This window comes from Populus nigra, chromosome 7 (assembly GCF_951802175.1).
Source record: "Populus nigra chromosome 7, ddPopNigr1.1, whole genome shotgun sequence".
In the NCBI taxonomy this organism is placed as follows: Eukaryota; Viridiplantae; Streptophyta; class Magnoliopsida; order Malpighiales; family Salicaceae; genus Populus; species Populus nigra.
Window position 1 is genome coordinate 22241195 of NC_084858.1, and position 27700 is coordinate 22268894.

The 27700-nt window shown below is 34.9% G+C and overlaps 5 protein-coding genes and 1 non-coding gene across 11 annotated transcripts; 3 read left to right on the forward strand and 3 right to left on the reverse strand.

Moving 5' to 3' along the window:
• On the reverse strand, positions 1-2789 carry LOC133699612 (plastid-lipid-associated protein, chloroplastic-like). 2 transcript variants are annotated; one of them, XR_009843304.1, is made up of 4 exons: positions 2193-2789; positions 1174-1369; positions 288-753; positions 1-245 (listed from the first exon to the last, which is right to left on the reverse strand). XR_009843304.1 is itself a non-coding variant. In XM_062122923.1 (3 exons), the coding sequence occupies exons 1-3, from the start codon at positions 2669-2671 to the stop codon at positions 439-441; spliced, it is 990 nt and encodes a 329-aa protein (XP_061978907.1). In that variant the 5' UTR covers positions 2672-2789; the 3' UTR covers positions 255-438. The 2 variants fall into 2 exon arrangements, 1 of the variants encoding a protein (XP_061978907.1); XM_062122923.1 differs by lacking the exon at positions 1-245 and having other exon boundaries at positions 255-753.
• A 2468-nt stretch (positions 2790-5257) lies between these two features.
• Positions 5258-6774, forward strand: LOC133699075 (putative E3 ubiquitin-protein ligase XBAT35). Of its 2 annotated transcripts, none has more exons than XM_062122212.1 (2): positions 5258-5697; positions 5849-6774. In XM_062122212.1, exons 1-2 carry the CDS (start codon positions 5515-5517, stop codon positions 6524-6526), a joined length of 861 nt encoding a protein of 286 aa, XP_061978196.1. In that variant the 5' UTR covers positions 5258-5514; the 3' UTR covers positions 6527-6774. The 2 variants fall into 2 exon arrangements, with proteins under 2 accessions (XP_061978196.1, XP_061978195.1); XM_062122211.1 differs by having other exon boundaries at positions 5584-5697; positions 5836-6774.
• A 10089-nt stretch (positions 6775-16863) lies between these two features.
• On the forward strand, positions 16864-19111 carry LOC133699948 (1-aminocyclopropane-1-carboxylate oxidase-like). Its single transcript, XM_062123477.1, has 4 exons — positions 16864-17159; positions 17298-17524; positions 17659-17992; positions 18520-19111. The coding sequence occupies exons 1-4, from the start codon at positions 17055-17057 to the stop codon at positions 18808-18810; spliced, it is 957 nt and encodes a 318-aa protein (XP_061979461.1). The 5' UTR covers positions 16864-17054; the 3' UTR covers positions 18811-19111.
• A 1585-nt stretch (positions 19112-20696) lies between these two features.
• LOC133698485 (protein CLMP1-like) lies at positions 20697-23778 on the reverse strand. Its single transcript, XM_062121422.1, has one exon. The coding sequence runs from the start codon at positions 23409-23411 to the stop codon at positions 21054-21056; it is 2358 nt and encodes a 785-aa protein (XP_061977406.1). The 5' UTR covers positions 23412-23778; the 3' UTR covers positions 20697-21053.
• Positions 23779-24273: 495 nt separating this feature from the next.
• Positions 24274-24402, forward strand: LOC133700279 (small nucleolar RNA snoR111). The gene has a single exon (XR_009843376.1). It is a non-coding gene; the product is annotated as a small nucleolar RNA snoR111 (small nucleolar RNA).
• A 354-nt stretch (positions 24403-24756) lies between these two features.
• LOC133698486 (probable tyrosine-protein phosphatase DSP4) lies at positions 24757-26498 on the reverse strand. Of its 4 annotated transcripts, none has more exons than XM_062121425.1 (5): positions 26043-26497; positions 25861-25954; positions 25438-25516; positions 25295-25338; positions 24757-25208 (listed from the first exon to the last, which is right to left on the reverse strand). In XM_062121425.1, exons 1-5 carry the CDS (start codon positions 26270-26272, stop codon positions 24909-24911), a joined length of 747 nt encoding a protein of 248 aa, XP_061977409.1. In that variant the 5' UTR covers positions 26273-26497; the 3' UTR covers positions 24757-24908. The 4 variants fall into 4 exon arrangements, with proteins under 4 accessions (XP_061977409.1, XP_061977410.1, XP_061977408.1 ...); XM_062121426.1 differs by having other exon boundaries at positions 25428-25485; positions 26043-26494; XM_062121424.1 differs by having other exon boundaries at positions 25295-25516; positions 26043-26498.
• Between the last annotated feature and the right edge of the window lie 1202 nt (positions 26499-27700).

A 27700-nucleotide genomic window follows, 5' to 3' on the forward strand; every position in this document is an offset into this window, starting at 1 on the left:
TTCAAAAACACTTTCTAACATCTCCAAACAAGAGGATATTGTACATTGTTTTCCATTATCTAACATTCACAAATAAGTAGCTTCTTTCTGTTTTCTCACTTTCATAGAAATGAAGGAAACGATCAGTCCTTGAATTCCATACAGAAGTAAATATAGCTCCATCAGCTATCATGGTTCTTCAAGCGTCGAGGCAGTTTTACCTGAACAGAAACTTTGGGGCAAAGTACATGAAAAATGTGTAAACCCTGTTGAAATGGGGAAAGGAGTCTTGTCATATCCAGTAAAACCATCTTCATCAAGTTTTCTAGTTTCACACATATAATATTACATACATAATTTAATATCTCCTTCGCAAAGCAGCACTGTACGAAAAGGTGGAAAAACATGGGGAAGAAAAGAAAGAAAAATGATAGGGAGATTCTTCTTTTTTTGGTTTGTTCAGGGTGTCAAGAGGGGACTGCCTTCCTTAATGAGCACAAATATACTGCCAGCATCACCTCTTGAAATCCGAAGGTCATCGTCAAGGTATGTGGTTAGCAACCATGATTCAGCATTCCTGTTTGGGATAGAAAACTTCAATGGTGGTTGGCTGGAAATGGTCTTTGCAACAGATGAGGCTGTATCCTGCACAGAGGAGATTATGCCTCTAAAGGGTGTGAGGTCGATCTTTTGTCCCAGAAATTCCACATTTTCCGGTAACTCTATTGAGTCTGTCAGCTTCGGAGTCCCAATAATGCCTTCTTCAAACTTGATCTAAATCAATAGATGAATAAATTGACAACGACTGTCAGGCCAATTTTCAAAAACTAATATTGTCCAATAAAAAAGAGAACTGACTGAATATTTTGAATAGAAAATTAGAAATATCAATTGGTTTCAAGTGTTAATTAAGTGGTAAGTGGTAATTCTTTCACTGGTTAAAGTCTGCTTCCAGTATAGTCTAATGCCTAAATGTAGAAAGACAATCTTGAAACATTTAGAAGACAAGGAAGAGAGTGAAATTCTACATTGAAAAGCTCAAGAAATGATTTCATGTTGATTGATTGGTATTTCTAAAGTTTTTGCACCATTAAAATGGAGATAGGGGATGTTAGTTGATTGATTGGTATTTCTAAAGTTTTTGCACCATTAAAATGGAGATAGGTGATGTTAGACATGTAGTACAAAACAAACCTGCACACGCTTGGGGCTTCGGACTTCAAATTTGGCATTGGTACTAATGGATGTAGTAGCCAGCGGCCCTGAGAATTGCACAGAATTCTGGACAGTTAAGTTCTCCGAGTCGATCGTCTGAGATATTTCCTCAACCTTTACCAATGGCAGTGTACCCCTTGACAGCAATGGGAACAAGCCCGCAAAAGATGTGTATCTGCAGTAGCACAAGATCTCTAAGTACATGAACAGTCACCAAATCAAAATCCAAAGAGAGACTAAAGCTAGTGGTGTTTTGTGATTCAGATCTAGTTTCGTTCAAGTAGACTAAGTACAAGATGGCATCAGTCACAGTTCATGCTGAATCGAACTCTATAATAACCATCAACAACAAAATCCATTAATTATTTTGATCATCTTTACTCGCTTTATAGGGGTCATTGCTTGGCAAGATATATAATAGTCCACGCTTCTGTAGGACTATTAACAGGTACTGGCTTTTTTTTGCCACGGTAACTAAAGCAGAATGAAGAATCGATTATGGGCTTCCTGAATTGAAGTATATCAAGAAATATATTTTACATTGTTTAAAAAAGAATGGCTTCTTCGTCATTATTTTTCTCTTCAAGGAGGTAAGGAAGACTAGTTCTTGAGGGAACATCAAGAACTAGTTCAAGGAAGATTATCATTAATGGGAGAGAGAAAATACAGTCGGCACTGCAGCGAGCATAGCTCGGGACTGCAACAAGCATGAAATACAGAACGAGCATGAAAAGTGAAAGTAGAAACCTGGAAAACCATTATGGTGGGCCTCAAAACTAAACCTATGGTTGAAACTTGTATGGATTCAATAAGCTTTTGTATCATAATTAGATGATTAAATCTTGGTGTAGGCAGCTGCGCCCAAACCAGAATACTACATAGCAAGATGTCATTGGCTATGTTCAGTAATACGCACACAACAGATCCTAGTTTTATATATATATATATATATATATATATATATATATATATATATATAAAGAAGAAGAAAAGCTTACGCAAGAATCCATTTGCCATTGAGCAGAGTCAAGGCCTCAGTGGGAGCAGGATTGGGGTTTCTGGCTTCAAGCTGAGTAATAAGCTCCACAACCTCAGCTCTAGTCTCACTGGTAGCATTCAGTCCACGATCAGTCCCATAAAAAGTATCCACCAGCTGTCCCTTCAAGCGATCAACCTCTGCCAGCTCTTTCAGCTCCTCCTCCCCCTTCTCAGCCAAAGCAACCGGAGGGCCTTCATTTTCTGGACTCCCCTCGTCCTCATCCACAGCCTTAACCAAGAAAAGATTCCTTTTCTTGGTGGGTTGTTCTCTGGTTACCAGAATTCTTGGTTTCAAGATCGAATTGTTGGTTGTTGGGTTGTTCTTGATCGAGTTTAGAGGGATAATCGAGGGTCTTGAAGAAGTAAAGTGGGAGAATAGAGGTGTTTTTGAAGAGAGAGTCTTGCATGGAAATTGATTTAATTGAGAGATGGCTGCCATTCTTTGAACTTTGGTTTCCAAGACAGAGAGGAAGAGAGGTGGGTTGTTCTCTATGAAACAGAGTATCGAAGACAGGCAACTAAACTATGATGTTGTCACCCACCCGTTGTCCTAAACTTGTAAAGATACGGCTTGCACCCGTTTTTGGAATTACCAATTTATTTTATTTTGTATATTATCTCCGTTAGCTTCGTCCTGTCCCTTTAAATGTTTCTTACAGAAGGGGATAGATGTAAGAGTATTGTTACAAGAGAGCATTAAATTTTTTATTTTATTGTAATATATTAGAGAGGTTAACGTTTGAATTATTTTTAAAGATTAAATTTTATTTGAAATCCAATTCTTAATATTTAAAATAGTTATATATATATAAATTTTTATTAAAATCTCTAAAATAAAAATTAATCCATAATGGTCAAAGCTGTTGTTATAGATATTGAAATTATAGCAATGCCAAGTCAGTCGGTACTCGGTAGTGTCTACAGGTATAGACACGTGGAGAGAGGAAGGAGAGGGAGACGAAGCAAGGTGCTGTGAGGCGGAGAAAATCTTGGTGTTTTATGGAGTTGACGAAAACTCTAGAATCCTCTCTTGCTTGTCAATTATTGGTGTCAAAAATATCTTAAAATGTTTTTTTTTTAATAAAAAAATGATATTATTTTCCAGCAATAAATGTAGTCGTGTTGGAGTTGGCATCCTCCTGGGAACGGGGAAGATCACATTTTTGACATGTCTGGTTTGTTATGAATCGTATGAGGCTTTAGCCTTGCCCCAAAGAACCCACACGCTTCACTTCACGTCTCCATCTCTACAAGGCCTCGTTTTTTTGGGCCAGGCCTTGCTTTTTTGGGCCAGGCCTTCGAAGCAAGCATGGATGGGATATCAAACGATTGGAGCCTCTCCAAAACACCATCCATTGTGAAAAGCCCCTCATTTCTCGTACGTAACCGCCCCATGGTGCCACAACAAGGAAATGCCTGGAGAGGGATGCCCAGTACTATACACGTGGAGTCCACATAAGGCCTCGTAGTTGGTTGAAAAAAATGGAACAATCATTGACCCAAAAATCTTCCTTGTGGATATTTGACTCTATATAATGACTAAAAAGATAATAATAAGTTTTAAATAAAAAAAACTATAGTCTATAAAAATTAAGACAGTAGCATTCATTTAATTTTTCTCAATGTTGCATTCGATAACATTTGATTTCTAGCAAACAAGCCATTAATTTATGTGTGTGTAGTGATGACGTGTAAGAAAGATTAATCAATGGTGGGGATGGGATGAATTAAACAATTAAGCAGAAAGCCTATATAGTTAAATATGGAGACGACGAGATTAGGTATTCCGGACGAAAGATAGATTCCGATCCATAAAATACCCAATGAGAACTGCCAATTACCTTCCTTGACCCTCGATTCTTGCGCCAACCCCTATCGCTTTTGACTTTATCGTGGCCGGCTAACCAAAAACATATATATATATATATATATATATATATATATATATATATATATATATATATATATATATATATTTACCAAAATGATCTTGGTTTAATATGATTTTCAAGAATGATTAACGCATTTTTAATTTTCAGGGCTGGAAATATTTTTTTTTTTGTAAAAGCTTGAATTTTATTTTTAAATTAATTATTTTTTATATTTTTAAAATGTGTTGATATCAAAAATAAATTTTATAAAATAAAAAAATATTATTTTTAAATATTTTGAAATGGAAAATAATTTGAAAAAAATTATTTGAAAAGTTGTGGTTATTAGTTATAGTTGTGGTTTTTAAATAACTATTATTTACGGCTTTTAAAATAACATATGAAAGAGTTGTGATTCCCAAATGAACACCAAGTGATGAATTGGATGGAGTTGGTTTCATCAAAAGAAAGAATTAACATTATTCTTAATAACTTTTCAACTATTGAAATAGTAAAATTTTGTGTGAAATTATGAATGGAATTCCGTTGTAAAGTAATTTTAGAAAATAAAATTAGTCATAAATCAAGCTAATTTCAACCAATAAGTTGACTAGGTTATCCACTTATCTAGAATCTTAATCTGTATTAATTTTTAAAAAAAATTATAATAAATTTTGACTTGATTAAATCAAGATGATCCATTAAGTTAACTTATAATCGTAACTTGATTGATTCGATAAAACTTAAGTAAAATCTAATTAAGTTTACTTTAAAAAAATTATTTTTTTATTTGAATATTTTTTTTATTTGAACAATATTATTTTAGTTTTTATAAATTAATAAAATAAAGTAGTTTCATTTAAAAAAGAAACCATTGTAATGATATTATTCTGGAGGAGTTGAACCAATTTATTCACGGCTGATCAGGCCTGTAGCCGAAGATTCTATAAGACAATCCAATAATTATGAGAAAATCACGAATGCATATAAAAAAATGAATTTATTTATATGTCATGTAAAAAAGTAATAATTAATTTTATATATAATAAGATTAATGGGACGGCTATGATTAATAATCATTCCTCTTTTTTATTATAACATTATTAACTAGAAAAATAAAGATAGTATTCCACCAATTAACGAGCAGGATTGGTATTTAATTACAACGAAGTATTGCTTTCGTTACTTCTGCAACTCCAAAGTTTCTAGCAACTGATCCGGCTCCTTGTAATGAAGTGGAAAGAACTCATCTTTCCTCTTCTCTACACCTCCTTGTCTTCCTCCTATCTTGTCCTTTCATCCTTCTCTCTATTCTTCAATAATTAATATCTACACACAAATCATAAATCCCATCATCTTTATCTTCCAATATCAAGCTAATGATGGTGATGATCAGCTCCCAGATCCTACAATGGAATTTACCTTTCTTTTCTGTCACTTTCACTTCCATTATCAACAACTGACTACTCCTACACGTACAGCAACATCATCTTCAACAACAAGAACCAGGCGGTGTCCATTAAATTTCTCTTCACTCTACAATAAACTCTTCACGAGACTCCCATGCACGATTATAATTAACCCCTCTTCACCTGTATGTATCCAAACACTATTCAAGCTTATTTCCTCTCTCTCTCTCTCTCTATCTATAACACATAGCAGTAGCACTGTTGCTTTCGTTTTTTGTGTTGGGTTCTTGTTAATTAACTTGTTGAAAAATGAGTCAACTCAGTGTGTTACTGCAGGAACCAGAAAGAGAAGCAATAACAATTCTTGCATTGCTGGGTGACCATATGGACGGCGTAGATTCTTCAAGGAGAAGATCAAGAAGAATGAGTCTTAAGGAACGGCTAGGACTAAGAGGTTTGGGTTGTTGTGGGGCCACTTGGGGTTTCAGTCCCACCACCATCGTCACCAATGATGATCTCGATATTGATGAAGAACGGGAAGAGATAGAGGCTGTGGTAAACACGGGCCAGGAGGAGGAGGAGAGAGTTTCTGATCCGGGCTGTTTGGATCCGAACCCGAGTCCGAACCAACAGCATTCCTCGGGTATGAACTTAGCTGCTGCTTTGGCCGCAGAAAGACAATTCAGGGAGGCAGGAAGTAACGTCATGGAGCCCACCAGTGTCACTGATGTGGGAACCGCAAATGTTGGTTTGACGGGGACGCCGTTAAGGGTGTCGTTGATGAGGCTGTTAGAGGAGAGCACGGAAGGTGGTGGAGGAGGAGAAGGGGTAATTACGGAGACGACGGTGGGGAATGATACAGTGTGTTGCGTGTGCATGGGGAGGAAAAAAGGAGCAGCATTTATCCCATGTGGGCACACGTTTTGCAGGGTGTGTTCGAGGGAGCTTTGGTTGAATCGAGGTAGTTGTCCCCTTTGTAACCGGTCAATTCTTGAAATCCTCGACATTTTCTAATGTTTAATTTGATGATATGATCTTTCTACCAAAGAAAAAGAAAAGGAAATTGATGATGATCACTGCCATTTTGTCCATCATCATGATCATGTTGCTGATAAAGCGTGTGATGCTTCCTCGAGATTCATGATATATTGATCATTTTGATACTAGGGGGGAAATCAACATACAATTTGTTAGTTGTAATTGCAATGTGTGGATTATAAGTGGTGGTATAAATTAATATAATATACCGTGATTACATTAAATTATTTCGCAAATCAGAAACTATCACAGAGAGTAGTAATTAATGAATAAATAAATTAAATGTCCATCATCATCTTACACTCTCTCTGTTTAGCATTTATGTATTGTGAAAACTAGCACATTAATTGTATCGTGGGTTGCTTTGCCGGGTCAACCACGTCCATTAGACACCTAGTCCGGGCTAAAAGACAAGTTGACTATTATTCTAAGAGCTGAATCTGCCTTAGCTTACGCAAACCATCTCAAGATAGGAGATGGAACGCAGTCAAAGTTCATCGATTTGTCAAAGAATAAAATAATACGGTTTTCAAGGATTTATATATTTTTACCCAATCGAAGGCAATGATTTTGGCTGGCACCTTCAGAGACATTGGACCGCACCACCATCCATTTTCAATGGGCTTTACTTACAGTAACCCTAAGTATGGGCTTAGCTGAAATGGCACCCAGGTGGAAAGGCCACGAAAGGGATATATGGAGAGCTTATTGGCTATCAAATATATATATATATATATATATATATATATATATATATATATATATATATGGTTTTGAATATAGCCGTCTCTTTCTTATCTTTTTCAAGTAAAGGAACAAGAACAAATTAAGTGCTGAACAAGTAAAGGGACGGGGCAAAAAGACGGCAAAAACATGTCGAATTTTACTCGAGTAGTCATGAGGTGTCCCTCTAATGCTAATTCGGACATTCACTGTATTGGACTCTACATGGATAGATACACGCAAATGCAAATCTATCCATCCGAGTTTGTGCTGTCATGAGCTATACATATCTGCTTGGATGCTTATGCTTTTTGCATAAAGAATAATGAAATAGTGCTTGCTATTTTCTTGTCATTTTCCAACCTTTCCGAAAACCTTGAACTTGCGTGGAATGGATGCTTGATTCGAACCCATATCGAAACCCGTCTCTTTCCAATACACATCTAAACAACATGTAATTATTCCAAGGACCCGGTGCACCGTGCGCTAATTAATAGGGTTCATTAATTAAGGGCATATATATATATATATATGTTTATTATTATTATTATTTTTAGAATGAAATATGTGCAATTATAATAACAACATATATATTGATTATAGCTTTGGATCAGAGTTAATTCTCTCTTGATTAATTTTAGACTTTTCGATTCTTGACAAAGTGAATGAAATTATATGGTCCCAAATCAAAGTTCGATTATAGTAATTTTTATATATTCTTCTTATAGCCATATTAATATTCAAATTCATAATATATACGGTGCGTACCATCTTTAACAACAATTGGTACTCCTCAAAAAACCCATCTCATGGTCCACTAAAGAATGGTCCCAAGTAATGAGTAGTGGGCTTGCTTCTTAATTATACTGTGGTCACATGAGCTTATACCTTATTCAATTTGCAATTAACCAACTAGAAACTTCGATTAATCAAGTTCTAATCTCGGATTACTTAAGACCCCATGGGCATGCATGAAAATGATTTGTTTATTCCAACAATCATGTTGTTTATTCTAATATGGAGTGAAACTTTCCCGTAGTAAATAAGATTGAAATATTTGTAGTCTAGACAAGAATGACAACTAATCGATCAAATCATGCTATTCTTTTATTGACAAGAATTTTTTTTTTTTTTTTGAAGAATCTAGCCATTTCAAATCTAATTAAACTATAACTAAAATGATTTAGTTTTTTATTATGTACTGTACAGTGTAGTCTATAATAAAAGATGAGCTATTTATTTTTTGTTTTTTTAACTTTTTTTTTCTTTTTTGAGCTTTTTTTTTTATTATTTTTATGCCTTTAAGGTTTTTTTTGCTTCTTTCTTTGTTTTTTTTCTTTTAATAATTTTTTTTGTTAATGTTAATTTTTTTTATTTAGTTATCAGTTTTTCATGACACGGATCCTAGGTTTAACAGGTTACCATGGTTTGACAAGTTAACTCGAAATTTTTTTTTTCTTTTTAATTAATTTTTTTCATTTACTTTAGTTTGTTAATTTTAAATTTATTTCTATTTAATTATTAGACTTTCATGACACATATCCCAGGTTTCACGGGTTAACTTGGTTTTACGGGTTAACCCAGTTAATTCTGGGTTAACCCGTCAATTTTTTTTCCTTTAATAATTTTTTTATTTAATGTAGTTTGTTAATGTTTAATTTTTTTTATTTTGTTAATGTAGTTTGTTTTTTTTCTTTTAATAATTCTTTTAATAACCTGGATTTTTTTTTTTGCTTTTTTCTTTTTAATTAATTTTTTTCTTTTAGTTTGGTTTGTTAATTTTAAATTTCTTTTTATTAAGTTATTAGACTTTCATAACACATATCTCGGGTTTGACAGGGTAACCTGGTTTCACGGGTTAGTCCAATTAATTCCGAGTTAACCCGTCAAATTTTTTCTATGTAGTTATCAAACTTTCATGACACGAATCACATGTTTGATGAGTTAACCTGATTTGAAGGGTTAACCCAGTTAATTTAGATTTTTTTTCTTTTTCTTCATTAGTTTTTTTATTCCTGTTGGTTTTTTTCTTTTTAGTATCTATTTAATTATCACACTTTTATGACACGACCTTGCAACCAGATCCACATTCAAGGCTATTGAGTCTGATGTTGCAGTTAGACTCACTTAAACCTGAGTCATGTAAGTTTAATATTATTATTAATATTATAAATATTACTCTTGGGTCAATCGTTGCAGCTAGACCCAAGACTTTTGGGTATATATTTGCAGAAAAACCTAACACTCTTAGATCTTAGCATTTTTTGATATTTTTTATGCAAGAAAAAAAAATTAACCCGTGGCATATGCCTTTGTTTTTTTTTCTTTTTAATCCTTTTACTATGGACTGCACAGTGCAGTCCACAGTGAAAAAACTGATGCTTTTAGTTTTTTTTTTAACCTTTTTCTTTGTTTTTTGTTTTTTAATTAATTTTTTTAATTTACTTTCTTAATATCAAATTTTTATATTTAATTATCAGACTTTTATGACACGGATCCCAGATTTGACGGGTTAACCTGATTTGACGGGTTAACCCAGTTGATTCAGAGTTAATTTAGATTTGTTTTCTTTCTTCATTAGTTTTTTTCTTCAGTTTTTTCTTATTTTTTTAATTAATATTTTTTTATTTAATTTATTTCATTAATATGTAATTTTTTTCTATTTATTTATTGGCTAATGCTTTTAGTTTTTTGTTTTTTTATGATTTTTATGCCTTTGACCGTGGATTGCACAGTGCAGTCTACAGTAAAAAGGTTGATGCCTTTTGTTTTTTTTCATTTTTAGTTAATCTTTTTCGTTTAATTTAGTTTGTTAATGTTAATTTTTTTTTCTATTTAGTTATCAAACTTTCATGACATGGATCTCGGGTTTGACGGGTTAATCTGGTTTCACGGGTTAGCCCAATTAATTCTGGGTTAACCCGTCATTTTTTTTTTTCTATTTAGTTATCAAACTTTCACGACACGAATCCAAGGTTTGATGAGTTAACCTGGTTTGAAGGGTTAACCTGGTTAATTTAATTTTTTTTTTCATTAGTTTTTTTTTTCCTGTTGGTTTTTTTTTCTTTTTAATTAATCTATTTGATTATCACATTTTTATAACACGACTTTGTAGCCAGACCCACATCCAAGGCTATTGGGTTTGGTATTGCAGTCAGACCTACTTTAAACTTAAATCATGCAAGTTTAATGTTATTGTTAATATTATAAATATTACTCTTAGATCAAATATTGTAGCCAAACCCAAGACTCTTGAATATAGTTTTGCATAAAGACATAACATTTGTAGATGTTAGTTATTTTTGATATTTTTTTATGTAAAAAAAATTAACCCGTGGCATCGCGCGGGTCATGTAACTAGTTTATGGTCTAAAATGGCTCAACTCAAAATACAAACATTTATATATGTTGTTGGCTGTCTAAAATCAACTTTCTATAAGTGATTTTATTCTTAGACGTTGATTATTACCACCAGTAAAGCAATCTAAATGTTCATTTTTTGCCACAGAGTGGGACTTCAAATAATTTGTTATTCCATTATTCTAGTACTTGATAATTATGAAAAAAATTCTTACAATGATGGGGAGTATCCTAGTGCATCTCTTATACTCTTGATTTATCGGTGATGTTCTTTAGTTAAAGGTAGATTTCTGACTCGAGCTTGTAATTTCCTTTACTTTGGCATAACATGGAATATTTGGCTCATAAGAAATGATCTGGTTTTTCTTTAATCTTGTATAGATTATTTGTTTGGTTAAAGTACGGTAAATCTAATTTTTAGTAATGATTTTATTTATAGTGCATACGATATTCAAATGTAAATAAATACATCACTTATTCCATATTTACTTTTTTCTATTATATATGTTTCTTCTTGTATCACTTGCAAAAAAATACATCACAAATATTTTATTTTCCTATAAACAATCATTTAACTTTTGAAAAATCAATCAATTTTTGAATGATTATCTTCTAATTAATTAACATACTCAATTATTATATAAAAGAAAAATCACATGTTGAATGACGAACGATATGTTTTGGTGAATTATATTGGGAAAGGGTCCCATCTTCGTATCATTTTACATCAAAAGATCTACAATCAAATGGTTCCATGATTTGATCATGTGTGACCTATATTCTAATTTTAGACCATTAATTATCGATCGCGCAATGGAGCCCTTTCTTCTACTTCGGTAATTGCGGGCCGCTTCATCAATCATGCCTAACCTAACTAGAACATCATCATCATCATCATGAATTCTTGGCCAGGCAAAGAGACACAAACACACAAGTCATTCAATTATTGATGTTTTTTTTCCCTTCTTAGCAAGGAATTGCGGTTCGGTCACAACTTGTATGGCATTTAGATGATAATGATGATGTGATCAATAAAATCTATGTCCCATGTAGGAGCTAGACTGTGCAACTTGACTTGGTATCCACTTACATATTTTGGTAATATATATATCGATCATTGGAAAATGGATACCAATTAATGAGATTTAAAAAAATATATTTTTTAATGATAATTGTAGCTAGCAAGCGCTTGGTAAATAATACTTTCAAACAAAGCTCGAACATATAATCAAATGGAGCATATATTAATTTTTATTTGAATATTCTACCCAAAAGTAGAACTTGACTGGAAATTAATATAATCCCTACTCTATGCATAAACGCTTACAGAACAATAATCTACTGATCATGCGCGCAGCCATCGTCTTATGCCATATTATACTATGATTTATAAATGAAAGCCTTTTAGACTTCGTAAAGGGCTTCATCATACGCAAAGAATAATATTATAACTATTAATTTCGGGAGAATTGGATGTCCATTGATCAAGAATTGGAATTGGAATTCAACCTTAATTTAATTATCCATTTGTCTAATCGAGAATCATTTGTTAGTTCGTTAGTTATAATGAACTAGATCCTTAAAAGATAGCTCTACTCCAGTTTTATAATAATCTTTGTTGGGTTATATATGATTCTGCATGGCTGCTAGCTGTTCATGCATGTGTCATCTTCATTAGTTTCATGACATAGATAATGTTGGAGATTGAATAATATTGTCTACATCCTATATCTGCCCACTTGACCCATGCTTCATATATATATATATATATATATATATATATATATATGCGGAAATTCACCATAAGTCATAGCCAATATTACGTGACAATATTATTTTAATCGAATGCCTTTTCTTTTGTCTTCTTATTAAGGAAAATCGAGCAGAGCATTCAAATTATTGATTTAGAACGAAACTGGTGGCCGCCATTGAAGACTGCGGGTGGAATGATGAGAAAAGTGTCTTTGAATCATCAGGTGGTATATAAAGATTAAATTTAGTTTTATGGTTAGGTTAAGAACTTGTAATCTAAAAAGAAATTAGTGAAGTGGTGAGAAAAATACACTTGCATGTAGCAAGCACGATAAATTAATTATCTTTCGTTATTAAGAAAGGGTAATGGATATTGAAGATAAAACACGAGCTTATTCTATAAACAGTAGTATAATTAATTATTTTAACTAAATAATATCTTTAATTTCATTGTTGACTTCTGACTATACATACTTGGTAGGAAATGGAGGAGTAGGAGAAATGGAAAGTGTATCCTGATGATCATAAAATAATATTGGGTATAACATGGACCACGTACCCTCACCAGCTTTGAAATAACAGAACATATCATGCGCACCAGGAAAGACTGATATCATGTCAACAGAGACCAAGAGATTTTCCAGAAATGCGGGTCTTGGTCGGTCTTCGATCTATCCTTGTAAGCAAAGCAAGCCGATCGAGGGTGCAATATCCATGGCCAAACAACACAATAATTAAGTTTATGGGAATCTGTCATCCACAAAAACAATATTTACGTGAAATTGTTGATGATGATATATATATAGTGTCCCACTAAAAAGAAATTCCAAAAGGGGGAGGAGAAACTTAAGAGGTAGGACAAGCTTGGGATGGATAACTACATGTACATAGTCTGGATGATATAAAGCCCAGGTTTTTTCTTCTTTCTTTTTGACGTCCGGTCGACGGAGACCACAAAGGAACAACAACACAAAGCTAGCTAGCTAGCTAGCAGGGCATGCACGAGGGGAATTAGTATTCATGGAACTTGGAGATGCATCCAAGAGACCTAGAGTACGTACGTAGCAGTGACCACACATGCATCTTGTTCCAGTTAATAGCTAACCGATCATGTGCTGTGTTTTCATTAAGGAGTTAATTTAGTATGGCCGGCATCTAATATTGCTCGAGGTAGAGTTGTTCCTTTATCTTCAATTAGGTAATAACACACTAGCTAGCTATATATATATGTATAATTAGTGGAGACTTGCGTGTTTATTTCAACATAGATATTGTTAAGAACTTTATCTCAAGAATAGAATAGAAATAACAATATCTAATTGCCTAATTGTTGACTTGGAGTAAACATAGATATTGTCAAGGTACGTCGGTTTTCATTCTCAGACTATTTAATTTTCATGTTATTACAGATTAAATCATTAGATCTCTAAATAATCTTAATTAGGAATATATCTTTTATATCGATTTACATTTTTAACATATTAAAAATAAAATAAAAAGTAAACATTAATACGATCGAAGTGGCTAGCAGTTCAGGGTTAGGACACAACATGTGGTTTACCCCCAACTTGTGTTAATTTCATATACATTATTTGGTAAACATCCAAACCTCAGCCTGGAATTAAGTGGCACATATATATATATATATATATATATATATATATATATATATATATATATATATATATATATATATATATAGTTATAGTTATAGTCGTAGAAACTAATAATATTAAAGTTTGATTAGAAACTAATGAAGTTGTTGATTTCCAGTACTCTTGCTACAATTAATTGGATGGTCAATTCCTACTCATGTTTAATTAGGTACTGGTCTTAGATCAATTTTCAAAGAGACGACTGATGATGATCCACACACTTACTTTAATTTAATTAATTAGCCCATTTCCCCATCTACAAAAACCCTAGACACCCACGTCTTCCTGTGTTCTCTGTTCTTTCTCAGTGGAATTGCATGCCGTGATCGAGATTCATCCATGGAATTGTTACTTTGCTTGCATCTAGCAACTTTCTTTCTAATGACGGGTAGGTATGTGTGATCTATATATATAGTTTTTCCTCTCTCTTTTCCCTCCAAGAGTTTTGAGTTTATTATTTATAAGAGATATTTTGATGCACAATGTTTTCAAAAATTATTTTTTAAAAAAATATATATTAACTATTTTTTTAATTTTGAATATTAAAACATCAAAATCATAAAAAATATATAAAAAATATTAATCTAATTAATTTTTAGTTTCTAACATATTTTTAATACACACCCGCCGGTTATATAACACAACCAAACTCTCCCTTGTTATCCCACAATCCAAGAAGAAACTTGGAAGTAGTTGAATTCAAATATAATTGAGCTCAAAAACATTAATCACAACTTAACATCTCCCATTAGTAATTTTTTCTTTCTTTCTTTGATTTCCTGTGGAGAAAGAAGCCAATAGCTTCTCTCTGGTAATTAATTAATATAGTAATATTCTAATTTAATAATTAATCACTGACTACTAAGCCTGGTCAACATTGCTCACTGTCACCCTTTGGGTGGTACGTACCTGCCCACCTGGTCCCTTTACATTAAAGAATTACAACCAAATAACTAACTCAGCGTCACTTTTGTTCAAACCATGTTTTGCTTCTCTTGGAATATTATTTTAAGCCTTTATAAAAATCTATGTAATATACAAAAAATAGTTCTATAAATTTTAAAATTATAACTAAATTATATTAAAAAAACTCGATTTAATAAACTCTAAATGTCAAATACCAATAATATACAAAATTGTTTTAAATAACAAGCTAATTCACCTAGCTAGTGAAAACTTGAATTAAAAAATATATATCACAAATCTAATTAGAAAGGAAATAAAAATATAACAATCTTTGAGTTTGCGCTTGGTTGCGAGTCGGCTAAGAAGCTAATAATTGCATAAATAAATATGAGTGTTGTTATTTTTGCTCGCATGTAATGAAATATTTCAAATAAAGATTACAAACTCCATTAGTGAATAAATATTAAAAACTCCATTAGTGTGTGTATAAGACCAGATTAATTGATCACTATGAATGTTAATAAATTAAAAAAAATTGGTATGATTTCTTTGATCTAAACAAGCCAAAAACGTATTGATCGGTCCATTTAAATAGTAACGTAGTTTTAAAAAGGAATTTTCATGTAATCATTATTTTAACCTTGTTTAATCTTATTTAAAAAATGAAATAATAAAATATTAAGGGATTAAATAAAAAAAATTAAAGGAGTGAAATGAAAAGACAACATATTTTATTATATAGAATGTTCTAGTAAAATTTCAAAATGATTATATTAAAATTTATATTAGTTTCCATCAACAAGTTCATTTGACATCTCCTAAGCTAAGAAAATTAGGGTACGATAAAGACATCTTGCAATCTTACTGGCCTGAAGAATCTTTTAACTAGCTTATCACATTAAATTAATGAATCACACTCGAGAATCCAATCAACTTCCATAGGCAACAAGGGGCTTTGGCAAGCTTTCCTAAAAGAAAGCACTTCCGCTTAATTAATCCGAATTAATGTTGGAATGGAAAAAGGTACACAAAACTCTTCCTTCATGATCCCTCAAATTAATGGCCACCTATTCCCGAGCTTTCCCAGAGAAGATCCGTTCGAGTTTCATCTCAAAGATCCTTGAGGAAGTGCTTTACAGAAAGATGGTTGCCGAGCAAGATTTAACCACAGCTTGGATGCTTTCAGCTCCACGAAGCAGGTCATTTCTGGTTCATCCATACACTTGGCCATTAAGCCGCACTATATATGAAAAATCAAGTGTAGGCAAAAACATACTAGCAATGCTATCACAATCCAACCTAGCTAGTTTCATTGTAGATATTTAACTCATTTCTAGCTGGCCAGACCTATAAATTATGGATTAGGATTTCACTTAACTATGAAGAAGGTGAATCCACTCAATTATAAAAAGTGAAATATTCTATTATTAACATATCCCCTTAACATTACTCAATAATAATAATATAAAAAAAAACATAAAGAAGAAGCAATTTCGTGGACACCTTCTCTAGCTAGTCGACATGGACGTGGCCTGATCTTTCAGCCACTCGAACACAAGGAAAGAGAGAGATGGGGATGCATGGAAAAAGGAATTGCCACTATTGGTCGGGCCCTTGCTTGGTCAAGTCCTGAAGAAAAGAACGTAAGCTAGGAAGTGTACAGCCACAAATAGGTGGGGTACTGTCATACCCCATAAAAGCATAGGTTATAGCTAGCCAGAGAGATTACAACAAATTCACAAGTCACAAAATATCATAAAATCATGGCAGTAGCCTGCCAGCCAGCCAGCTTAAGCTTACACTTCAAGACAAAAGTTGTAGGGGTCCATCATGATGTGATCTCCATACATGCTCCACGAGTTCTGTTTATTTTATTTTCCATGAGATTTGGATTTATTAATTTACTTGATCCCTCTCTCTTTTTTCTTCAAGTTCTTATAGCTACCCCAACTTTTAAGCTTATTCCTTTTTTGCTTCTTTTCAGGGTCTATAAATTGCATCTTCCCATCAACGCATTTCATACATAAGAGAGTTACAACATCAGAGAGTGGAAAGAGTTTACACTTGGTGTCAGAGAAGTAGATATATAGTCAGAGAGAAAATTTAGAATGGAGACCTTCCCAGTTATTGACTTGTCAAAGCTTAATGGTGAAGAGAGGAAGCTAACCATGGAGGTGATCAATGATGCCTGTGAGAACTGGGGTTTCTTTGAGGTATCTGAAGGTTTTTTAACCTGTATATGTTTATCAACTATGTAATTCTTTGAAGTATCTTCGAAGCAGCTTGTACGTTTTAGTTATACTAACAGTCTCTTTGATGTGTTTGTTGATGTTCACTACTTGCAAATGAAGTTGGTGAACCATGGGATATCTCATGATCTCTTGGATGCTGTGGAGAGACTCACAAAAGAGCACTATAGGAAATGCATGGAGCAAAGGTTTAAGGAGATGGTGGCTAGCAAGGGTCTTGAGGCTGTTCAATCTGAAATCGATGACCTTGACTGGGAAAGCACTTTCTTCTTGCGCCACCTTCCTGAATCCAACTTGGCTGAAATCCCTGATCTCGGAGAAGATTACAGGTTACAACATTTACATTTACATCTGATTTCAATTTTCTGTGGTAGCTCCAGGAAAAGAACTGGGCTAGATCTTGATGAATGTTGATCATTATTCATTAATAGTCTCTGTTTACTTGTTTTCCTGAATATAACAGAAAGACAATGAAGGAGTTTGCACTGGAATTGGAAGGACTCGCCGAGCAACTTTTAGACTTGCTGTGTGAGAATCTTGGGTTGGAAAAGGGGTACCTGAGGAAAGTCTTTTGTGGCTCCAGGGGACCGACTTTTGGAACCAAGGTCAGCAACTACCCTCCATGCCCTAAACCAGACCTGATCAAAGGTCTGAGGGCCCACACTGATGCTGGGGGCATCATTTTACTGTTCCAAGATGACAAGGTCAGTGGCCTCCAGCTGCTCAAGGATGGCCAATGGATCGATGTTCCGCCCATGAAACACTCCATTGTTATCAACTTAGGTGACCAACTTGAGGTACAACTATTCTCCCTTTAATCCTGACCACTACTTTCCATTCTTTTTGGTCGCTTTCATTTTGTGGCTTTAAAGTGTGAGAATATGGAGTTCTGATCAAATCATGAACAATGGGCGACTGTGTTTTAACAGGAATACCAAGGGAAGACAACTTTAATGAAATTTGGCATCATGGTTTAGTTTTCAGTGCCTGTTTGTCTGTCTACATGGTTTCTTCTGTTTCAAGAAGAAAAAAAATAAAAAATTATTCTTTATTTTATTTACTCCCCTGTGGATGAACGGATCTTTTTTTTTTTTAAGAGCTTTATTTTAAAAAAATTTGAAGTTATTTTAATTTTTATTTGCTTCAATTTTTTTTTTGTATTTTTAGATCGTGACATACTAAAATCAATATTAAATTTTAAAAAATAAAAAAAATAATTTTATTTTAAAAATTATTATTTTAATATATTTTTAAATAAAAAATATTTTAAAAAACTCACCACCACAATATTAAACCGTTAATTTTTTGTGTGTGGTTAATATAGGTAATTACCAATGGGAAATACAAGAGTGTGTTGCACCGTGTGTTAGCTCAAACAGATGGTACCAGGATGTCCATAGCATCATTCTACAACCCGGGAAGTGATGCTGTCATCTACCCAGCACCAGAACTGGTTGAGAAAGAAGAAAAGGAAAGCCAAATCTACCCGAAATTTGTGTTTGAGGACTATATGAAGCTCTATGCAGGCCTCAAGTTCCAAGCCAAGGAGCCAAGGTTTGAAGCTATGAAGGCTGTAGAATCCACAATCAACATGGGTCCAATTGCAACTGCTTAGAGAAATGGAAAGTGGGTGCTGTGTTTGTGCTGATGGGGAGTGTTGAGGTTCTAGTGTTGGGATTAATTAAGTCTTAATTTATCTATATTGCTCTAGCGTGGAACTTGATAGTGTTTGAATAAGCTGAAAGCCTGGACTATATATGTAGTACGTAGTTCATGTGATCATGTGTAAGGGGTGGGGTGGCTAAGGTTTCAACAGGAGTTTATGTTGTAGAAAGAAGAACATTTCCAAAATCCTCCTTGAGACTTTGACATGTAATTTGTCCTTGAATACCATGTGCTAGTGTTCTGCTTTAAAATATTGCTTCTCTGCTGTCTTTACTCTCAACCTTGAGCCCCGTAGGCAACAATGGCGAAACTCGTTCAAGATTTTTGCTCTCTTTCTTGTTTTGTTTACAAGGGGGAGGAAGCTGGCATGAGAATTGACGACCATAGTTTTAAATAGCAGTTTGCAGTCGCAGATCACAGAGTTGGCAAATATTAAATTAAGACCGTGGCTGCTGTCATCGTGAATTCATTAATAATTCTAAATGAACCTTTTATATTAATAAGCTTTTCTTACATGTTAGGATTACAATTTTACTCGAAATCAAAACCCCATTCAAACTCATCCCGAAATATTTATAAAACATAAATTTTTGAATCTAATGTAACATATCCATTACCATTCCAAGAACAAAAACACAAAGAGTTTCGATTATTTTTATTATAACAACAATTATTGTCATTTAATGGCAACAAAGTGCTTTGATTTCATTGAATAACAGCGTATATACCAGCCATCCTCTTAAATTATGACGGTAATGGTTCATACGCAACCACCAGAGAGACTAGGGGAGTGTTTTGTCTCACATCGAAGCTCCTTTCTCGCACAACCCTATAGAACGCCATCTTCCGAGTGTTGAAAAAATTGTTGAAAGATAGTTGCAACTTGCAAGGCTAAACGAATCCAGCCACGAGGAACAGTTTGCGAGAAACATGCACAGAATTGACCTACCCCTTTCATTTCAAGCAAATGCTCATGTTTCATGACGACTCTGCCATATGTTTCGCTATCAAATATCTATCATGCAATCTGAATATCTTCAACAACATACAAGTGTTGTCAAGTCAAACCATCAATAAAGAAAAAATCCAACTCATTTGCACGGTCATGCCTACAGTTTCGAAACGACAGATGGCTAATCACTCCAAACGATTCATTTATTCAACACAGTGACTTGTTGCTATCATTGAACGAATCTAATCAAATAAAAATGTCAGCTAGTTTCACTTGCCAATAGCAAGACTACAATCATGTGATTATTCAACGAACTGTTCGCCAATTCAACTAACAAGATAGAAGGTGGGTGGTGATTTGGAGGGGGGTAAGCAAGCATCAGCAGCTCTCACACTACCTCTTGGTTTAGGTCTTCTAGCATCAGTCCATTTTAATGTGCCGCTTGATTACAGTGGTGGCATCAACCAAACTCTCTCTAGGAGGGACAACTGGTAACACCCACCAACACAAATGAAGAACATGGTATTATAGCAAACTCAAAAACTTTAGAACAGATTATTCATCCTTGGCGACTGAGTTAAAGTACAGCCAGGTTATTTATCAAGGGAAAAAAAGAGTAGAAATCCTCAAAGTCTAATGGATGGACAGCAGTAACAGAAACAGGATATGCAGAAGGGTTGCTTGGATGCTCGTGGGTACGTTAACATGACATACTACATGGAATCCTTTCCTTCCTTTTAAAAAGGAAGAAAATTTAACTTGATTCAACACCAAATCTTCATTTCTATCTTAAGGGAAAAAAAAAAAAAAAACTCCTACATGCTACAACCAGAATATCAACAAATTAAAACACTAAGAGAATCGATAATTAAAGCATAACCATCTGCAACAACTACAACCAGTATAGGCTGTGTTCCATAAAAATCAAGAATTCATTATTTGACCACGCTAATGTCAAAAATCCTAGGAGCATCAAATTGTTTATGGAAAACTCATTGGTATTCAAACAGAAAAACATCACTTCCAAAGTTAACATGAAGACTTTGCAATGCAAATATTGTAAATATCTGTTGGGGTACACTCCTTTTCAATGCTGAGACCCAAACAGTCATTTCCAGAATTCATCCTCCAGCAGAGAGAAAAGAACTTCTTTCCCCCGGCTTTATGTTCATTAACGGGAACACAAGGAGGTTATTCATGGATGCCATTTCACACTAAGGAAACATCAGTCTATACTTCTATCATACTTTATTTACCTCACTCTTATCTGCTCCATTAACATTATCAGTGTTTGAATTCTGAACCTTTTTGTCATCTCCTTCCGCTGCATCTCCATTGGAGCAATGGTTCTTCAAAACCATTGAAATGTCAGCGTCAGATGCTCCAGCAAGCCCAAAGCGCTCAACTGCAGCATCAAGTTTATTCTTCCAACCATCCATTCCTAACTTGCACTCAACTTGGGATCGTTCAAAAAGCATGTTACCCCAGAAAAGATGTATCTGTGATCTCATCACTGCTGCTTGTTCAGCTGCTTCTTCCGGCGTAATCTCACCCTGAGAACCACTTTCAGAGGACTCGCATTCAACATTACTTCCTAGTTTCTTTCTTCTTCTCAACATTTCATCCTTCTTGCTTGCACTTGGATCTTTTAGCTCGTTTGCTTTCTGCTCCTCCAGCTTCTCCCACATCTCAGTTGCTGCTTTCATCTTCTCCTCTGCACTGTCAAAGAGTTTAAGAGTTTCCACAGAGTCCCAGCTTGAGAGATCTATTTTATTAGCAAGAGCAAATGACCAATGAAGTTTGGCCATTTCAAATTGCTGCTGCCCCAATGCCAGCAAACCCTCATAAAAGTCAGGCTTGATTGAGAGTGCTTCCTCATACTTCTCCCTGGCCAAAGAATAACTCTCCTTTACCCAGCCATAAGCTGCTTGAAGCTGTGCAGACACAACCTCCTTTCCAGCAGACTCGTCTACAGGTATGCGTTTTCTTGCTGCACACATATGGACATTTCCCCAATTGAAAAAAGCCAAAGCAGCCACTTCCTGGAACTTTGAGGCAGCCTTATCAAAAAGGCTTTGAGCTTCTTCACTTGTTACTGTCTCCTCAAGAGCATCTGAACAAAGCTCCATCCCAAGTTCATGCAAGTCAATATGAGCATCTGGGTCAATACCAACATGGGTGCGAAATAGTTGAGCAAACTCAAACAACCAATCATCCATCTCTACTTCCTTGCTTTCTGGATCCTCTGAAGCTCCTGGTTTCTCCTTTGTAGTTTCTTTCTCTGCCTTGTCAATTTCAGTATCAACCACTTCTAACACAGATTCACCAAGCGATGAATGCGACCCACTTTCACCCCCCTTGTTCTCTTCACTCTCAAGAGGCTTCTCATCCTCCTCCTCCTCTTCTTCCAGTAATGTTGGCTCTTGCTCTGGACTCACCTCAACAACATGCAATCTCAACATTCCAACGGAATCTGTTTGATCTGCATCAGGCTCCTTTACCAGAAGGCTGTCTACAGAGGACTCTGCCAATCTGAGTTCAGTTGTGCATGTTATAGTCACCAAATCCCCATCAGTATCTTTGTATTTGATCAAAACTGACTTGGATGATGGAAAACGCTTGCTCACCATCTCCCTTAGCCCTTTAAAAGTACAATTAACTGGCATCTGTGCTAGCCTTATGTCATGATCATAGACAAGTTTCAATGGTCTTAATCGAACTGCCAACAATGAAACCTGTCTAGGCAACGACATTGAGGAAGATAGGGACTCCTTTCCCTGTCTATCCTTTCCTGGATTAGCAGAAGCTTTTGAAGAATCACTGAAAGGCTTCAACACAAGTTTCGGTAACTGGTTTTTGGTCACAGCACCATTTTCACTGACCAAATCCATCAGAGGCTTTTCCATCTTATTACTAGGAGATACAACAGATCCCCCAGGTGGTGCAGCTGCCTTCTTCGAAACTGGCCGGGCTGGTAAACAAGACCCAAGACCACCAATGGGGGCACCACGCACCGCAGACGCCCCTAAGGCAGCGGGGGATGGACGGCTCTGGAGGTCCTGCTGAGCCTCTTGGCGAGGACCAAACGCAGTCCTCAATCTCCGAGTAATATCCAAAGCATCATGGTGATTCGGATCAGCCCCTAACAAAACCTGAACATCCTGCATAGCCATTTCATACTTCCCTATGGCCTCAAATGCACGAGCCCTCCTAAGAAGAGCCCTTACAAACTGTGGCTGCACTTGAAGTGCCATAGTACACTCAGCAATAACAGTCTCATAATCAATAGGTTTCATTTGCATCAAACAAGCAGCCCTATTGCTATGAAACACAGCACGATCAGGGTGTGTTTTGGGAGTTAAGCGAAGGGCATTGTCATATTGTTCAAGAGCACCTGCATAGTCCTTGTTCTGAAACCTCTTGTTCCCTTCTTCTTTAAGCTCATGGGCTCTTTTCAAAAATATTGAAGAGTCTAAACCAATACCCCCATTAGCATTTGGGATAGCTTTTGAATTTGAATTACCATTATTTTCCCCACTCAATGCTTGGTTTGCACCAGCACCAATTCCCTTCTTTTTCTTACCTCCAGATTTCCCCATATGATTAAACCTTCCCTAACTCACAAAATCTCAGGAACCCAATTGGAAAATTACTTACTTGAGCTTAAATTCAATCAAAATAACATTGAAAGTCGCAATCTTTGAGCTCTGATTATAAAGGGGCATAGAGAAAAGAGTACTTACAGTTACTGAAAAACAGTCGATACCTTTACAGCTTGAAAAGGCTCAAAAAAGCTGAGTTTGAGAGGGGTTTTGAGAAACGTTGAGCTGGAGTTCAGTTCAGTGTAGGATTAGATGGGGTTTTGGGGACCTTCAAAGAAAACCCTAGAAGATGCTGGTAGGGATCAGTTTATTGGGTCCAATAAACAAATATGGACTCCGTTGTGAAGTCATTGTCAGCCGTTTGATCTGACGATCCTTTAGAAGAGAAAAATCCGACTTTTGGGCTAGCAACCCAATTGGATATTCATCACATCATGCATGGCCCAGAGGATCTAGTCTAGTGGGAGATAAACACGTTGTAGCACAGATACGTCAATATGAGAATTTCAAAGGGTGATATGGTAATAGTAAAAAGGCTTCTAGGGTTTTATCATTCCTTTATAAAAACCTCTGTGACCTCCTGTAAACCACCCCGCAGACCCTAGAAACTAGCGGTGTCACTTCAAAAAAATTTCTGCCTGTGTCTTAATGGTTTGTTGTTTTTGAATTTGAAGCAATGATCTTTAACATCGAAACAACATTTTTTATTCCCTGACCCTTACACGGGGCTCTGTTTTCTTTGTTTTTGTTTAGAGCAACGTTTTTATGCATCAAAGCTTGAGTTTTCTGGTCTATACTTCAAGGGGTCGTGTTCCTTTTGCTTAAAGTGAAGATCTTTAGCATCAAAGCCTCAGTTCTGTCAATGGGATGAGAGACGGATTCAGTGTCTCTTTCGCTCGAAAGAACAGAGGTAGAACAAATGTAATGGCCGAGATATCGTTTCAGTCGTCATTCTTTGATTGACGATTCGATTGTTGCTCGTCCACATTTCTGTCACTTTCATTTTACAATGAATTGTTTTTTTTATTGAATTGATTCTTTTTGTTATTAAAAATAATCTTTTTCGATCATTTGAAAAGATCGGAGGTAATCATATTTGAGGATTTGGTTAATTCCTTTTGGCTTTTGGGTTTTGAAAATATTTATTCAAATTGTCTTCTAATATAGTTCTGCCGATGTAGCGTCTTTCGGATACAAGGAATCAGCAACATAACTGGAACTGGATGCCCTTGATTCAAATTTAGACTTGGAAAACTCTTTTTAAAATATTTTTTTATTTAAAAATACATGAAAATATTATTTTATTTTTTATTTTTAACACAACAAAAAAAAAATAAAAAAATTCTCAAAAAATACTGGATTTCAAGTTTGTACTAATTTGCTTAGGACAGTGAGAACCATGTAAAGATACTGGGTTTCAGGTCCAATTTCCTTAGACATTTGCATCAGGTACAGCATAACACAATAAGATGGGGGGGAAGAAGAAACAGAACACTAGGCATACTGATATGCTCTAGCTTCCGATACCATTGAACTCGAATCAGTTTCTGCACTCGTCAATCTCGTACAGACACTCTTATCCTCGCTAGGTTTATATATTATCTGTTTGCAGAAGATCTGGTTGAGGAAAAGGACTGGTAAATTCTTAAAGCTTGAAATGTCAAACAACTCCATAAACCTCTGATCTGACACTCTAGCCTTGGCTGCTGCGTATCTCTGGTATTCATCAAATATAGATGACAAGCACCATCTTTGCAACTTTCTCAAACATCCCACAAGACATCCAGTACGATGCTGGAAATAGATCAAAGATCCAACTATCAGCACATGCACATACGTTTTTTCTAAGAAAGCAGAGCGAAGTAATATAAGCAAGGTACCTTTCCTCGCTTGCAATGAACTAAGACAGGGTGATTCTTTACATTTGGTATGGGAAAAAGACGAGCATGAGCATATTGTAAAACAAGCAAACTGCGAACGACTAGTCTAAAAAGTTGGAAGCTTTCAAGATACCAAGGATTACTTTCAATGCTTCGTGGATTGTTTCCTCTGGAAAGTTTGCAAAAGGTTCCTGTCCACTCCGCATTATCAATTGCCATCAACTTGGAGAGAAGAATATTGTTTCAAATGCAAGGAATATAATCCTACAAATCTCAACTCTTAAGAGAAGAAGGCCAATATTGTTTCAAACCTAGTCAATTGCACAATAAAGAAGTTTCTTCCTGGTGAAATTTTTTTTATTATTATTTAAAAATTTCATAGCCGGGCTATCCTGATACCATCTTTTTAGTCATGTTTTTACATCAACATGAGATTATGGAACACTAAATTTGCAAACTTTCACTCATTTTGATTAATCAACCAAACATTTGAAAATCCAAAATTGTAATTATTCTTGAAAAAATTTAAGAAAAGCAAATACTTTTTCTTAAAAAGAAAAAATTACCTTGCACATTTCAATCCCAAACTGAAAAAGCCGAATTCCATTATCCTTCAAGAACTCATAATTTGCTTCTGGATATGGTTCTGGGCACAAATATCTTTATAAAGAAGAAGAAGATGATGAAGAAGAAGATTAAAGCCATTTAAAATAAAATAGTAAAGTAGATGAAGGTGGTGGATGCTTACAGAATGGAACGTAGACCTAGGGATTGCAAGAAGCTGAAATTAGCAGAATCAGGGAAACCCGACCTAAATATTCCATTATCCACCATCGCAAAATTCAGCGGTGGCACCAACAGCTCTTCTTCTCCCTCCCTCTCCTCTCCCATGGCCGGCCGATTATTATCTGCCGGCGATACCTCAATCAGGCTCCCTCTCTCTCCCCCTCCTAAATCACTCCTGCTACCAACTCTCATTTTCCGCTTTCGCGCCAAAAAGAGAGAGAAGATAGGATCTTTTTTATATAATTATAAGAATGAATCTGCAAAGAGGGGTTTCCTTAAAAAGTAGGGATCGCAGAAAGACAGGAGTGCTTCGCCCCATCAATGGGATTCTTCAGATTAGATTGCACACAACTTTGAACTCTAGTACCCAATGATGGACTGACAAGTGTGTAACATGCTCCCTTTTTTTCCTCTTCCTTGAAATATTTTCGCGTGTTGTGCCTGAGTATTCAGGCAGTCTTTGTTTGTTTGTGTTTTTTTTTTTTCTATATTGTTGAAAAAATTGTTTTTTTAAAAGAAATTAAATATTTTTAATATTTTTAAATTATTTTTTACACAGAAAATAAATTTTAAAAAATAAAAAAATATATTTTTTTGATATATCTTTTTAAAAAAAATTTAAAACAACCACTATCACTATTACACACTACATTATTTATGAAACTAAGAATGTGTTTGGGAACGCGATATAAATCGTGCTTTCAAAAAATTCAATATTTTTTTTATTAAAATTTAATATAGTTTATATGTTTTGGATTGTTTTGATGTGCTGATTTTAAAAATAATTTTTAAAAAATAAAAAAATATCATTGACATATATTTCAGAATAAAAAGTTAATTAAAAAGAAATCACTACTACACCGACAAGCACTCTCTAATTCAAATGAAAGCTTTTGATTTTGATTAGATAGCACTTAACCTGTAAGATAAATTGAGTTTAACGTAACAACTCCAATTTGATTTAACATAAAACCCAAAAACCTTCCTGTTGAGGATTTATTTATAAAACAATATTAAACATAAGGATCAAAATAGCTTTTTTTTTTAAATCTAGGCACTAAAAAACTATTTTTAGCTGTTATTCTTTGGGCACTCAACGGCCGGCAGGGTATGCTTTGGGTGCAGGTCTATAAGGGCAGTGAATTTTTTTTTAATAGACAAGTCTTTAATATATAAATACGCAAAAGTACTGAAGACGTCAGCGCCAATACTAATAGAATGATAAAAGAGGTTAATGGGAGCCTCCATTACTGGTGGTGGTGGTGGTGGTGGTGGCTGCTGCTTAAAGAATGAATTTGAGGACGTGATGGTGGAGGATTACTTGCTAGCTTATGTAATATATATAATCTCTGATACTAATCTCCCCCCCCCCCCAATAGTTGTAAGCACATGTCGGCTGAGGGCTCAACTGGTCCAGATTAAAAAAAAACATAAAAAGAAAAAAATCTGTTTATCCTAATCAAAAATCTAGATTAATTCGTTCATTTAATCAAATCAGGTTTAATCCGGTCAAAACCAAACCCTCGACCGATGATTTTCCTGTGAAACTCTTCTTTTTATTCTTTATCCCGGGCCAAGCTTGGTGCAAATTGGGCAGACACCCTTTATAGCACTTTCCAG